The following is a 15,000-nucleotide window of genomic DNA, read 5'->3' on the forward strand; positions in this document are numbered from 1 at the left end:
TCAGTGCGGGTCGGCTAGCCTACATAGTTGGATTATTATGGACAGAAAAGTGAGATTGGTTACATTAGTCAAACGGCAGCCCAGCATGGATCATCGTGTCACCAGAATAAGACCCTCAATATTTATTGGAGAGGAGCGTCAAGCTCGTCAACGTGCACTTTCTCCACCCTGTGAAGTTGATCTTAACTTATTTTATCTGTAGCCCTAATAAACTTCTTGGTTTCCCTGAGTCGTAGTGGGAGGACCACACACCATATCATCGCGTAACTCCAAGTTTACTTCGATGTGATGGTTATTATATCAATATTTCTGCATAAAAGCCATTTCCACCTCCACTTCTCGCATTACTAATTTTACCGACACAAAAGTATCTCACCTTGTCGAGCGCGTTTTGTTAAGTTGACGTGTGGTTGGAAAGTTTACAGGCAAATTTGCTGTTTCCATCAGGCACGTTGTGACCTTTGTTTTTATTCCATTTGTAATTTACTCGCTTAAAAAGGTTGGGTGGAAACCAGGTTAGTGAATGATTTACGTAAAGTCTGAGTTACCCATGCATTATCACAACTCTGAATGGACCCATGCATTATCACAACTCTGAATGAGCCCATGCATTATCACAACTCTGAATGGACCCATGCATTATCACAACTCTGAATGGACCCATGCATTATCACAACTCTGAATGAACCCATGCATTATCACAACTCTGAATGGACCCATGCATTATCACAACTCTGAATGAGCCCATGCATTATCACAACTCTGAATGGACCCATGCATTATCACAACTCTGAATGGGCCCATGCATTATCACAACTCTGAATGGACCCATGCATTATCACAACTCTGAATGAGCCCATGCATTATCACAACTCTGAATGAGCCCATGCATTATCACAACTCTGAATGGACCCATGCATTATCACAACTCTGAATGAGCCCATGCATTATCACAACTCTGAATGGACCCATGCATTATCACAACTCTGAATGGACCCATGCATTATCACAACTCTGAATGAGCCCATGCATTATCACAACTCTGAATGGACCCATGCATTATCACAACTCTGAATGGACCCATGCATTATCACAACTCTGAATGAGCCCATGCATTATCACAACTCTGAATGGACCCATGCATTATCACAACTCTGAATGGACCCATGCATTATCACAACTCTGAATGGACCCATGCATTATCACAACTCTGAATGGACCCATGCATTATCACAACTCTGAATGGACCCATGCATTATCACAACTCTGAATGAGCCCATGCATTATCACAACTCTGAGTGGACTCATGCATTATCACAACTCTGAATGGACCCATGCATGATCACAACTCTGAATGGACCCATGCATTATCACAGCTCTGAATGGACCCATGCATTATCACAACTCTGAATAGACCCATGCATTATCACACCTCTGAATGGACCCGTGCATTATCACAACTCTGAATGGACCCATGCATTATCACAACTCTGAATGGACCCATGCATTATCACACCTCTGAATGGACCCATGCATTATCACACCTCTGAATGGACCCATGCATTATCACAACTCTGAATGGACCCATGCATTATCACAACTCTGAATGGACCCATGCATTATCACAACTCTGAATGGACCCATGCATTATCACAACTCTGAATAGACCCATGCATTATCACAACTCTGAATGGACCCATGCATTATCACAACTCTGAATGGACCCATGCATTATCACAACTCTGAATGGACCCATGCATTATCACAACTCTGAATGGACCCATGCATTATCACAACTCTGAATGGACCCATGCATTATCACAACTCTGAATGGACCCATGCATTATCACAACTCTGAATGGACCCATGCATTATCACAACTCTGAATGGACCCATGCATTATCACAACTCTGAATGGACCCATGCATTATCACAACTCTGAATGGACCCATGCATTATCACAACTCTGAATGGACCCATGCATTATCACAACTCTGAATGGACCCATGCATTATCACAACTCTGAATGGACCCGTGCATGATATAGTCTAGATCAATAAGGTCCTACATCGACTGATCACTCACTCTCTCTCCCTTCCTACAGTTCCTTCAGAGCTTCATCCGCTTCGGCCCGATGGGCTACGCCCCCTACTGTGCCAAGAGACTGAGACGCACCGTAGCCAATGGGGTTAGAGGAGAGCCTCCGAGCTGGCTGGAACTAGAGGTGAGAGGGAACTAGGGATATCTTTTTATTTATATATATATATATATTTTAAAATCTTGATGTTTCAAACAGCCATTGATTATTACTGCTGTCCCTCAACCCAATCAGCAACAATGGTATTTAATGCCGTTTTAGGGTTCTCTGCTGTGTGCCTCTCTTACATGTTCTCAGTGGTCAGTACATGGGACTTCATGTCCCACTTCTCATCAATGTGATGACTCGTTGCAGTGATGTATGATGTTGAGGAGCTCGTTCTTTGTACACTTTCTCCGGGCCGGGGTCGTCACGGTTTTTCAACATCTCGTAGTCTGGTTCTTGATATGCCATAAGGGCACTGAAGCAGACATCCTCTACCATTTGACAATAGTTGCATATCATTTCTGTAATCAGCGGTGTGATTTTTTTTCACTCCACCCATAATGGTACTGCTGCCAGCAACTGATTGGGGTCTCACGGCGCCTCCCTTTTCAGATGGTTCAGCAATGCACCTGTACTGCCACTGTTGCTCAATTCCACTTTGCCAATTCCACCTTGCCAATTCCACCTTGCCAATTCCATCTTGCCAATTCCACCTTGCCAATTCCACCTTGCCAATTCCACCTTGCCAATTCCATCTTGCCAATTCAGTTAGTGGTAGTTTGGGGCCTGTTAGTGGTAGTTTGGGACCTGTTAGTGGTAGTTTGGGGCCTGTTAGTGGTAGTTTGGGGCCTGTTAGTGGTAGTTTGGGTCCTGTTAGTGGTAGTTTGGGGCCTGTTAGTGGTAGTTTGGTGATCGGGACCTGTTAGTGGTAGTTTGGGGCCTGTTAGTGGTAGTCTGGTGATCGGGACCTGTTAGTGGTAGTTTGGGGCCTGTTAGTGGTAGTTTGGTGACCGGGACCTGTTAGTGGTAGTTTGGGGCCTGTTAGTGGTAGTTTGGGACCTGTTAGTGGTAGTTTGGGGCCTGTTAGTGGTAGTTTGGGGCCTGTTAGTGGTAGTTTGGGGACCTGTTGGTGGTAGTTTGGGACCTGTTAGTGGTAGTTTGGGACCTGTTAGTGGTAGTTTGGGGCCTGTTAGTGGTAGTTTGGGGCCTGTTAGTGGTAGTTTGGTGATCGGGACTTGTTAGTGGTAGTTTGGGACCTGTTAGTGGTAGTTTGGGGCCTGTTAGTGGTAGTTTGGGGCCTGTTACTGGTAGTTTGGGGACCTGTTAGTGGTAGTTTGGTGATCGGGACTTGTTAGTGGTAGTTTGGGACCTGTTAGTGGTAGTTTGGGACCTGTTAGTGGTAGTTTGGGGCCTGTTAGTGGTAGTTTGGGGACCTGTTAGTGGTAGTTTGGTGATCAGGACTTGTTAGTGGTAGTTTGGGACCTGTTAGTGGTAGTTTGGGACCTGTTAGTGGTAGTTTGGGACCTGTTAGTGGTAGTTTGGGACCTGTTAGTGGTAGTTTGGGGACCTGTTAGTGGTAGTTTGGTGATCGGGACTTGTTAGTGGTAGTTTGGGACCTGTTAGTGGTAGTTTGGGACCTGTTAGTGGTAGTTTGGGGACCTGTTAGTGGTAGTTTGGTGATCGGGACTTGTTAGTGGTAGTTTGCGACCTGTTAGTGGTAGTTTGGGGCCTGTTAGTGGTAGTTTGGTGATCGGGACCTGTTAGTGGTGGTTTGGGACCTGTTAGTGTAATTTGGAGCCTGTTAGTGGTAGTTTGGGGCCTGTTAGTGGTAGTTTGGTGATCGGGACTTGTTAGTGGTAGTTTGGGGCCTGTTAGTGGTAGTTTGGGGCCTGTTGGTGGTAGTTTGGGGCCTGTTAGTGGTAGTTTGGGACCTGTTAGTGGTAGTTTGGTGATCAGGACCTGTTAGTGGTAGTTTGGGGCCTGTTAGTGGTAGTTTGGGGCCTGTTAGTGGTAGTTTGGTGATCGGGACCTGTTAGTGGTAGTTTGGGGCCTGTTATGGTAGTTTGGGGCCTGTTAGTGGTAGTTTGGGACCTGTTAGTGGTAGTTTGGGACCTGTTAGTGGTAGTTTGGGACCTGTTAGTGGTAGTTTGGGGACCTGTTAGTGGTAGTTTGGTGATCGGGACTTGTTAGTGGTAGTTTGGGACCTGTTAGTGGTAGTTTGGGGCCTGTTAGTGGTAGTTTGGTGATCGGGACCTGTTAGTGGTAGTTTGGGACCTGTTAGTGTAATTTGGGGCCTGTTAGTGGTAGTTTGGGGCCTGTTAGTGGTAGTTTGGTGATCGGGACTTGTTAGTGGTAGTTTGGGGCCTGTTAGTGGTAGTTTGGGGCCTGTTGGTGGTAGTTTGGGGCCTGTTAGTGGTAGTTTGGGACCTGTTAGTGGTAGTTTGGTGATCAGGACCTGTTAGTGGTAGTTTGGGGCCTGTTAGTGGTAGTTTGGGGCCTGTTAGTGGTAGTTTGGTGATCGGGACCTGTTAGTGGTAGTTTGGGGCCTGTTAGTGGTAGTTTGGGTCCTGTTAGTGGTAGTTTGGGACCTGTTATGGTAGTTTGGGGCCTGTTAGTGGTAGTTTGGGACCTGTTAGTGGTAGTTTGGGACCTGTTAGTGGTAGTTTGGGACCTGTTATGGTAGTTTGGGGCCTGTTAGTGGTAGTTTGGTGATCGGGGCCTGTTAGTGGTAGTTTGGGGCCTGTTAGTGGTAGTTTGGGGCCTGTTAGTGGTAGTTTGGGGACCTGTTAGTGGTAGTTTGGTGATCGGGACTTGTTAGTGGTAGTTTGGGACCTGTTAGTGGTAGTTTGGGGCCTGTTAGTGGTAGTTTGGTGATCGGGACCTGTTAGTGGTAGTTTGGGACCTGTTAGTGTAATTTGGGGCCTGTTAGTGGTAGTTTGGGGCCTGTTAGTGGTAGTTTGGTGATCGGGACTTGTTAGTGGTAGTTTGGGGCCTGTTAGTGGTAGTTTGGGGCCTGTTGGTGGTAGTTTGGGGCCTGTTAGTGGTAGTTTGGGACCTGTTAGTGGTAGTTTGGTGATCAGGACCTGTTAGTGGTAGTTTGGGGCCTGTTAGTGGTAGTTTGGGGCCTGTTAGTGGTAGTTTGGTGATCGGGACCTGTTAGTGGTAGTTTGGGGCCTGTTAGTGGTAGTTTGGGTCCTGTTAGTGGTAGTTTGGGACCTGTTATGGTAGTTTGGGGCCTGTTAGTGGTAGTTTGGGACCTGTTAGTGGTAGTTTGGGACCTGTTAGTGGTAGTTTGGGGCCTGTTAGTGGTAGTTTGGTGATCGGGGCCTGTTAGTGGTAGTTTGGGGCCTGTTAGTGGTAGTTTGGGGCCTGTTAGTGGTAGTTTGGTGATCGGGACCTGTTAGTGGTAGTTTGGGACCTGTTAGTGGTAGTTTGGGGCCTGTTAGTGGTAGTGGTAGTTTGGGGCCTGTTAGTGGTAGTTTGGGGCCTGTTAGTGGTAGTTTGGTGATCGGGACCTGTTAGTGGTAGTTTGGGGCCTGTTGGTGGTAGTTTGGTGATCGGGACCTGTTAGTGGTAGTTTGGTGATCGGGACCTGTTAGTGGTAGTTTGGGACCTGTTAGTGTAATTTGGGGCCTGTTAGTGGTAGTTTGGGGCCTGTTAGTGGTAGTTTGGTGATCGGGACTTGTTAGTGGTAGTTTGGGGCCTGTTAGTGGTAGTTTGGGGCCTGTTGGTGGTAGTTTGGGGCCTGTTAGTGGTAGTTTGGGACCTGTTAGTGGTAGTTTGGTGATCAGGACCTGTTAGTGGTAGTTTGGGGCCTGTTAGTGGTAGTTTGGGGCCTGTTAGTGGTAGTTTGGTGATCGGGACCTGTTAGTGGTAGTTTGGGGCCTGTTAGTGGTAGTTTGGGTCCTGTTAGTGGTAGTTTGGGACCTGTTATGGTAGTTTGGGCCTGTTAGTGGTAGTTTGGGACCTGTTAGTGGTAGTTTGGGACCTGTTAGTGGTAGTTTGGGACCTGTTATGGTAGTTTGGGGCCTGTTAGTGGTAGTTTGGTGATCGGGGCCTGTTAGTGGTAGTTTGGGGCCTGTTAGTGGTAGTTTGGGGCCTGTTAGTGGTAGTTTGGTGATCGGGACCTGTTAGTGGTAGTTTGGGACCTGTTAGTGGTAGTTTGGGGCCTGTTAGTGGTAGTGGTAGTTTGGGGCCTGTTAGTGGTAGTTTGGGGCCTGTTAGTGGTAGTTTGGTGATCGGGACCTGTTAGTGGTAGTTTGGGGCCTGTTGGTGGTAGTTTGGGGCCTGTTAGTGGTAGTTTGGGGACCTGTTAGTGGTAGTTTGGTGATCGGGACCTGTTAGTGGTAGTTTGGGGCCTGTTAGTGGTAGTTTGGGGCCTGTTAGTTGGGGCCTGTTAGTGGTAGTTTGGGGCCTGTTAGTGGTAGTTTGGGGCCTGTGTTAGTGGTAGTTTGGGGCCTGTTAGTGGTAGTTTGGGGCCTGTTAGTGGTAGTTTGGTGATAACTTCACTGTGATTTGAATATTGTGGTGGAATAAATACATAAACAAAAAAAGGGTTTCAGTTCGTTCAGGGTTCTTTTCTTAACGATCCCAATTTTGTTTAAATGTTTTGTAGTTCTTCTGTAGTTTTTCTCTAATCCAACCTATGACCTCTGACCTGTGTTTGTGGTGACTGACAGGCGACCAAGTCTAAGAAGCCCATTGCGGTGTCTGTGACCCTGATGGACAGTCGTACCATCAGCCTGCCTGTAGACTCCTCCTCCACCTCCAAGGAGATCTGCCAGTTACTCTCTGAGAAGGTCTCCCTCAAAGACACCTTCGGCTTCTCTCTCTACGTGGCTCTCTATGAAAAGGTAAGCACTCTGACCTCTACTTCCAGAAAGGTATTTGAGACACCCTGAATTCGACCCTTAGGCCCCTCCTGTACATCCGAAGGTGTAAGCGATATGGCACGGGCTTCACCTTTGCCTTCCGATAGGTCGGATTACATTTTGGCCGTATTGCTGACCTCTTCCGATCTAAAGGAGCGTCTAGAGACTGGGGGCCGATTTGGAATTGAGAAACTGTCTGGTAGACCACTGTGACAGGGTTCTTAGTGTTGGTATGTGTTTAGTGTAATGTCAATGAGGTGTCTGTTGCCCCCCCCCCCCACTCCAGGTGTGGTCGCTGGGCAGCGGGCGGGAGCACGTGATGGACGCCATCTCCCAGTGCGAACAGGAAGTGAAACGGAAGGGTGGGCAGGAGCAGCACGCCCCCTGGCGACTCTACTACAGAAAGGAGATCTTCACCCCCTGGCATGACTGTAAAGAGGACTCCGTCAGCACAGACCTCATCTACAGACAGATCATCAGGGGACTACGCTTCGGAGAGTACAAGTGTGACAAGGTGACGTAATGCTCTGGGGTTACGTTTTCCCCCCTAGGTACAGATCTAGGAACAGCTTTCACTCCCCCAATCCTGACTCTCACAATTAGTGGGGAAAATTCAGAACTGACCCAAGATTAGCATCTTACCCTACAGTCAAGTCTTGAAGTCAAGTGATCTATGTCACTGGTTCGTATACGGTACGTCTCCAAGAACCGTTTGGAACATTTACCATGGTCTATAGAGGAGCAGTGTGAGAAGGTAGGTAATGCTCTGTCTGGCTATGCCGGCGTTCCAAATACCACCCTATTCCCTATATAGTGCACTACTTTTGACCAGGGCCCTATTGGCACTATAAAGGGAATAGGGGCCATTTGGGATGCAGGGTATAACTACCGTGATTTACACCGAGTACACAAAACATTAAGAACACCTGCTCTTTCCACAACACAGACTGACCAGCTGAATCCAGGTGAAAGCTATGATCCCTTAATATAATAATATAATAATAATAATAATAATAATAATAATAATAATATAATATAATATATGCCATTTAGCAGACGCTTTTATCCAAATTACAGTCATGTGTGCATACATTCTACGTATGGGTGGTCCCGGGGATCGAACCCACTACCCTGTTACAAGCGCCATGCTCTACCAACTGTGCTACAGAAGGTGTCACTTGTTAAATCCACAAATCTCTCTACGTGACACATGTATGCATCACATGCACGTGACCAATAGTACCTGACCTATGGCATATCATTATCGCATCAATAAATTGGTTATATCAAACTCTGAACACTGTAACACGTGTGACACAGCAAAGGGTGCAGAGGACGCGACCAAACTCGAAATGGGGGGGATACTAGTTGCTCGGGAGGTAAAACGGAAGTCAGATGTGAGGAATACATTTGTCTAGTCGTAGAAAATACTGGATATCAAGAAAACGAAGGTAAGGAACAAGCGCTGCGTGAATATTACGTGTCAAACAGGGTATTTTTTTTATTATTATTTATTATTATTATTATTATTATTTTATTTTTTTACTGCTCGACTAAAAAAAATCTTGGTCGACCAAACAATCCAACAGAAGACTAAATGGGATCTGCCCTAGTATACACAGTGAAACATCACTGTAAGGTCGTTGATTTATCCGGCTCGAAGGACCACTTTACGAAAGGGCTACCTCTGACAAGGTCACGTGTAAATCTCACGAAAGCCAGCGGCAAAAACAGAGTTTTCTTTAAAAAAATAAATGGTTAAATGGATGGAGAATTGGAGATAACATCACCGTATACAGACAGAAGCATGTCTGTTTAACTAAATATATTACCAAATAAATGTATCCTCAAATATATACATGTTTTTCTGTTCTGGGGCGGCAGCGGTGTGAAGCCTAGTGGTTAGAGCGTTGGACTAGTAACCGAAAGGTTACAAGTTCATATCCCCGAGCTGACAAGGTACAAATCTGTCGTTCTGCCCCTGAACAGGCAGTTAACCTGCTGTTCCCAGGCCGTCATTGAAAATAAGAATGTGTTCTTAACTGACTTGCCTGGTTAAATAAAGGTAAAAAATGTAAATAAATAAAAAATTATGCTGTGTTATGCTGTGTTATGTTATGCTGTGTTGTGTTGTGTTGTGTGTGTTGTGTTATGTTGTGTTATGCTGTGTTGTGTTGTGTTGTGTTGTGTTGTGTTATGCTGTGTTATGCTGTGTTATGTTGTGTTATGCTGTGTTATGCTGTGTTATGTTATGTTATGTTATGTTCAACTCAGACAGCGTTGTGAAGCCGACTGTAGCTGCTGGTAGCTGCTGGTAGTCATTCAACTCAGACAGTGGTGTGAAGCCGACTGTAGCTGCTGGTAGTCATTCAACTCAGACAGTGGTGTGAAGCCGACTGTAGCTGCTGGTAGTCATTCAACTCAGACAGTGGTGTGAAGCCGACTGTAGCTGCTGGTAGCTGCTGGTAGTCATTCAACTCAGACAGCGGTGTGAAGCCGACTGTAGCTGCTGGTAGTCATTCAACTCAGACAGTGGTGTGAAGCCGACTGTAGCTGCTGGTAGTCATTCAACTCAGACAGCGGTGTGAAGCCGACTGTAGCTGCTGGTAGTCATTCAACTCAGACAGTGGTGTGAAGCCGACTGTAGCTGCTGGTAGCTGCTGGTAGTCATTCAACTCAGACAGTGGTGTGAAGCCGACTGTAGCTGCTGGTAGTCATTCAACTCAGACAGCGGTGTGAAGCCGACTGTAGCTGCTGGTAGTCATTCAACTCAGACAGTGGTGTGAAGCCGACTGTAGCTGCTGGTAGCTGCTGGTAGTCATTCAACTCAGACAGCGGTGTGAAGCCGACTGTAGCTGCTGGTAGCTGCTGGTAGTCATTCAACTCAGACAGCGGTGTGAAGCCGACTGTAGCTGCTGGTAGTCATTCAACTCAGACAGCGGTGTGAAGCCGACTGTAGCTGCTGGTAGTCATTCAACTCAGACAGCGGTGTGAAGCCGACTGTAGCTGCTGGTAGCTGCTGGTAGTCATTCAACTCAGACAGCTGTGTGAAGCCGACTGTAGCTGCTGGTAGCTGCTAGTAGTCATTCAACTCAGACAGCGGTGTGAAGCCGACTGTAGCTGCTGGTAGTCATTCAACTCAGACAGCGGTGTGAAGCCGACTGTAGCTGCTGGTAGCTGCTGGTAGTCATTCAACTCAGACAGCGGTGTGAAGCCGACTGTAGCTGCTGGTAGCTGCTGGTAGTCATTCAACTCAGACAGCGGTGTGAAGCCGACTGTAGCTGCTGGTAGCTGCTAGTAGTCATTCAACTCAGACAGCGGTGTGAAGCCGACTGTAGCTGCTGGTAGTCATTCAACTCAGACAGCGGTGTGAAGCCGACTGTAGCTGCTGGTAGCTGCTGGTAGTCATTCAACTCAGACAGTGGTGTGAAGCCGACTGTAGCTGCTGGTAGTCATTCAACTCAGACAGCGGTGTGAAGCCGACTGTAGCTGCTGGTAGCTGCTGGTAGTCATTCAACTCAGACAGTGGTGTGAAGCCGACTGTAGCTGCTGGTAGCTGCTGGTAGTCATTCAACTCAGACAGCGGTGTGAAGCCGACTGTAGCTGCTGGTAGCTGCTGGTAGTCATTCAAGTCAGACAGTGGTGTGAAGCCGACTGTAGCTGCTGGTAGTCATTCAACTCAGACAGCGGTGTGAAGCCGACTGTAGCTGCTGGTAGCTGCTGGTAGTCATTCAACTCAGACAGCGTTGTGAAGCCGACTGTAGCTGCTGGTAGCTGCTGGTAGTCATTCAACTCAGACAGTGGTGTGAAGCCGACTGTAGCTGCTGGTAGCTGCTAGTAGTCATTCAACTCAGACAGTGGTGTGAAGCCGACTGTAGCTGCTGGTAGTCATTCAACTCAGACAGCAGTGTGAAGCCGACTGTAGCTGCTGGTAGCTGCTGGTAGTCATTCAACTCAGACAGCGGTGTGAAGCCGACTGTAGCTGCTGGTAGCTGCTGGTAGTCATTCAACTCAGACAGCAGTGTGAAGCCGACTGTAGCTGCTGGTAGCTGCTGGTAGTCATTCAACTCAGACAGCGGTGTGAAGCCGACTGTAGCTGCTGGTAGCTGCTGGTAGTCATTCAACTCAGACAGCGGTGTGAAGCCGACTGTAGCTGCTGGTAGCTGCTGGTAGTCATTCAACTCAGACAGCAGTGTGAAGCCGACTGTAGCTGCTGGTAGCTGCTGGTAGTCATTCAACTCAGACAGTGGTGTGAAGCCGACTGTAGCTGCTGGTAGTCATTCAACTCAGACAGTGGTGTGAAGCCGACTGTAGCTGCTGGTAGCTGCTGGTAGTCATTCAACTCAGACAGCAGTGTGAAGCCGACTGTAGCTGCTGGTAGCTGCTGGTAGTCATTCAAAGCATCTACAATGTAACTTTCCACTACTGCTCTTTCTGCCATGTAATGGTGTTAATCAGGCTAAACCAGACAACTCCATAGTAGAATAGTTATTCTATTTACCTAGTCATGTAATGTTGTTAATTAAGCTAAACCAGACAATAGTTGATCTATTTACCAAGTCATGTGATGGTGTTATCATAGACAATAGTTGATCTATTTACCTAGTCATGTGATGGTGTTATTATAGACAATAGTTGATCTATTTACCTAGTAATGTAATGGTGTTATTATAGACAATAGTTTATCTATTTACCTAGTCATGTGATGGTGTTATTATAGACAATAGTTTATCTATTTACCTAGTCATGTGATGGTGTTATTATAGACAATAGTTGATCTATTTACCTAGTAATGTAATGGTGTTATTATAGACAATAGTTGATCTATTTACCTAGTCATGTGATGGTGTTATCATAGACAATAGTTGATCTATTTACCTAGTCATGTGATGGTGTTATCATAGACAATAGTTGATCTATTTACCTAGTCATGTAATGGTGTTATTATAGACAATAGTTGATCTATTTACCTAGTCATGTGATGGTGTTATCATAGACAATAGTTGATCTATTTACCTAGTCATGTAATGGTGTTATTAAATGAAACCAGACAGATGATCTGAGATCAACTCAAGTTTCAGTCATGGGATTTATTTCGGCTTCCACCCCATTTCAGTCTTCGTTACCGGTGTATAGGTCATATCTTCCTAAGCAAAAGACACGTTTTCAACTTCTAACAGAAATCGGCAAAAGTAGTTTAAAAAAAAAAACTTGAACTTAATGTCCTTTCTCTTCTAATGTCCTTTCTCTTCTAATGTCCTTTCTCTCCTAATGTCCTTTCTCTTCTAATGTCCATTCTCTTCTAATGTCCTTTCTCTTCTAATGTCCTTTCTCTTCTAATGTCCTTTCTCTTCTAATGTCCTTTCTGTTATAATGTCCTTTCTCTCCTAATGTCCTTTCTCTTCTAATGTCCTTTCTCTTCTAATGTCCTTTCTCTTCTAATGTCCTTTCTCTTCTAATGTCCTTTCTCTTCTAATGTCCTTTCTCTTCTAATGTCCTTTCTCTTCTAATGTCCTTTCTCTTCTAATGTCCTTTCTCTTCTAATGTCCTTTCTCTTCTAATGTCCTTTCTCTCCTAATGTCCTTTCTCTTCTAATGTCCTTTCTCTTCTAATGTCCTTTCTCTTCTAATGTCCTTTCTCTTCTAATGTCCTTTCTGTTATAATGTCCTTTCTCTCCTAATGTCCTTTCTCTTCTAATGTCCTTTCTCTTCTAATGTCCTTTCTCTTCTAATGTCCTTTCTCTTCTAATCTCCATTCTCTTCTAATGTCCTTTCTCTTCTAATGTCCTTTCTCTTCTAATGTCCATTCTCTTCTAATGTCCTTTCTCTTCTAATGTCCTTTCTCTTCTAATGTCCTTTCTCTTCTAATGTCCTTTCTCTTCTAATGTCCATTCTCTTCTAATGTCCTTTCTCTTCTAATGTCCTTTCTCTTCTAATGTCCTTTCTCTTCTAATGTCCTTTCTCTTCTAATGTCCATTCTCTTCTAATGTCCTTTCTCTTCTAATGTCCTTTCTCTTCTAATGTCCTTTCTCTTCTAATGTCCTTTCTCTCTAATGTCCTTTCTCTTCTAATGTCCTTTCTCTCCTAATGTCCTTTCTCTTCTAATGTCCTTTCTCTCCTAATGTCCTTTCTCTCCTAATGTCCTTTCTCTTCTAATCTCCTTTCTCTTCTAATGTCCTTTCTCTTCTAATCTCCTTTCTCTTCTAATGTCCTTTCTCTTCTAATCTCCTTTCTCTTCTAATGTCCTTTCTGTTATAATGTCCTTTCTCTCCTAATGTCCTTTCTCTTCTAATGTCCTTTCTCTTCTAATCTCCATTCTCTTCTAATGTCCTTTCTCTTCTAATGTCCTTTCTCTTCTAATGTCCTTTCTCTCCTAATGTCCTTTCTCTTCTAATGTCCTTTCTCTCCTAATGTCCTTTCTCTTCTAATGTCCTTTCTCTTCTAATGTCCTTTCTCTTCTAATGTCCTTTCTCTTCTAATGTCCTTTCTCTCCTAATGTCCTTTCTCTTCTAATCTCCTTTCTCTTCTAATGTCCTTTCTCTTCTAATGTCCTTTCTCTTCTAATGTCCTTTCTCTTCTAATGTCCTTTCTCTTCTAATGTCCATTCTCTTCTAATGTCCTTTCTCTTCTAATGTCCTTTCTCTTCTAATGTCCTTTCTCTTCTAATGTCCTTTCTCTTCTAATGTCCTTTCTCTTCTAATGTCCTTTCTCTTCTAATGTCCTTTCTCTTCTAATGTCCTTTCTCTTCTAATCTCCATTCTCTTCTAATGTCCTTTCTCTTCTAATGTCCTTTCTCTTCTAATGTCCTTTCTCTTCTAATGTCCTTTCTCTTCTAATGTCCTTTCTCTTCTAATGTCCTTTCTCTTCTAATGTCCTTTCTCTTCTAATGTCCTTTCTCTTCTAATGTCCTTTCTCTTCTAATCTCCTTTCTCTTCTAATGTCCTTTCTCTTCTAATGTCCTTTCTCTCCTAATGTCCTTTCTCTTCTAATCTCCTTTCTCTTCTAATGTCCTTTCTCTTCTAATGTCCTTTCTCTTCTAATGTCCTTTCTCTTCTAATGTCCATTCTCTTCTAATGTCCTTTCTCTTCTAATGTCCTTTCTCTTCTAATGTCCTTTCTCTTCTAATGTCCTTTCTCTTCTAATGTCCTTTCTCTTCTAATGTCCTTTCTCTTATAATGTCCTTTCTCTCCTAATGTCCTTTCTCTTCTAATGTCCTTTCTCTTCTAATCTCCTTTCTCTTCTAATGTCCTTTCTCTTCTAATGTCCTTTCTCTTCTAATGTCCTTTCTCTCCTAATGTCCTTTCTCTTCTAATCTCCTTTCTCTTCTAATGTCCTTTCTCTCCAGGATGACGATATAGTCCAGCTGTCAGCTAAACACTTCTACGTTCAGTATGGATCAGACTGTAGTCTTGACAACGCTAAGACTGTAGTTCAGGACTGCATTAACTCTTCTCTTCTGGAGGCCAAGACTCAGGACAAATGGCTTCAGATGGTCAGCACTGCCCATGCTCAGGTCAGTTGACTGAATCATTTGTGTTTATTTGAACAATTCAGGAAAATACACATGTAAGGACAAAAACACGAGTTAGATCACTCATTAATGGGGGGTTGTGTTTCAATTCCACTTTCAATCCAGTCAATTCAGCAGGTGAATTAGATTTCCAGTTTAAATGTTCCTCGTGAAAGAGGGTGAATTTAAAATAGAATGATACGAACCCTGGACATGACTTATTAACAGGCCATTTTTTTTTGTAAGGTCCTTGCTGACGATAGAGAGCAGTTGTATGAAATTCATATGATTGGTTCCTTCTCCACTGTGCGACAAGACAATGTTTTATCCAACTGTGTAGCGTCTTCTGATGTTCCTCTGCTCGGTCTGTCATACACCAGGGTCCATATATCAACTCCAGGCAGAAAGCGGCGGGTGTGAAGGCCGAGGTGGTGGACTACGCTCGACAGAAGTGGCCTTTGTTCTTCTCCAGGTTCTTCGAGGCCGCAAAGTTATCAGGTATAAAAAAAAAAAATCACTTAAAAAAAAAAAAAAAAA

General features: G+C 44.7%; 1 protein-coding gene across 1 annotated transcript in view; it reads left to right on the forward strand.

Annotated features, from left to right (window-relative positions):
• Positions 1-15,000, forward strand: part of LOC118376826 (unconventional myosin-VIIa-like) — a 109,296-nt gene that overhangs the window by 57,625 nt on the left and 36,671 nt on the right. The window contains exons 29-33 of the mRNA XM_052467409.1: positions 2,105-2,224; positions 6,763-6,936; positions 7,241-7,468; positions 14,299-14,466; positions 14,844-14,961. Coding sequence (XP_052323369.1) covers positions 2,105-2,224; positions 6,763-6,936; positions 7,241-7,468; positions 14,299-14,466; positions 14,844-14,961 — 808 coding nt within the window. The remainder of the gene's footprint in view (positions 1-2,104; positions 2,225-6,762; positions 6,937-7,240; positions 7,469-14,298; positions 14,467-14,843; positions 14,962-15,000) is intronic.

This window comes from Oncorhynchus keta, chromosome 1 (genome assembly GCF_023373465.1).
Source record: "Oncorhynchus keta strain PuntledgeMale-10-30-2019 chromosome 1, Oket_V2, whole genome shotgun sequence".
In the NCBI taxonomy this organism is placed as follows: Eukaryota; Metazoa; Chordata; class Actinopteri; order Salmoniformes; family Salmonidae; genus Oncorhynchus; species Oncorhynchus keta.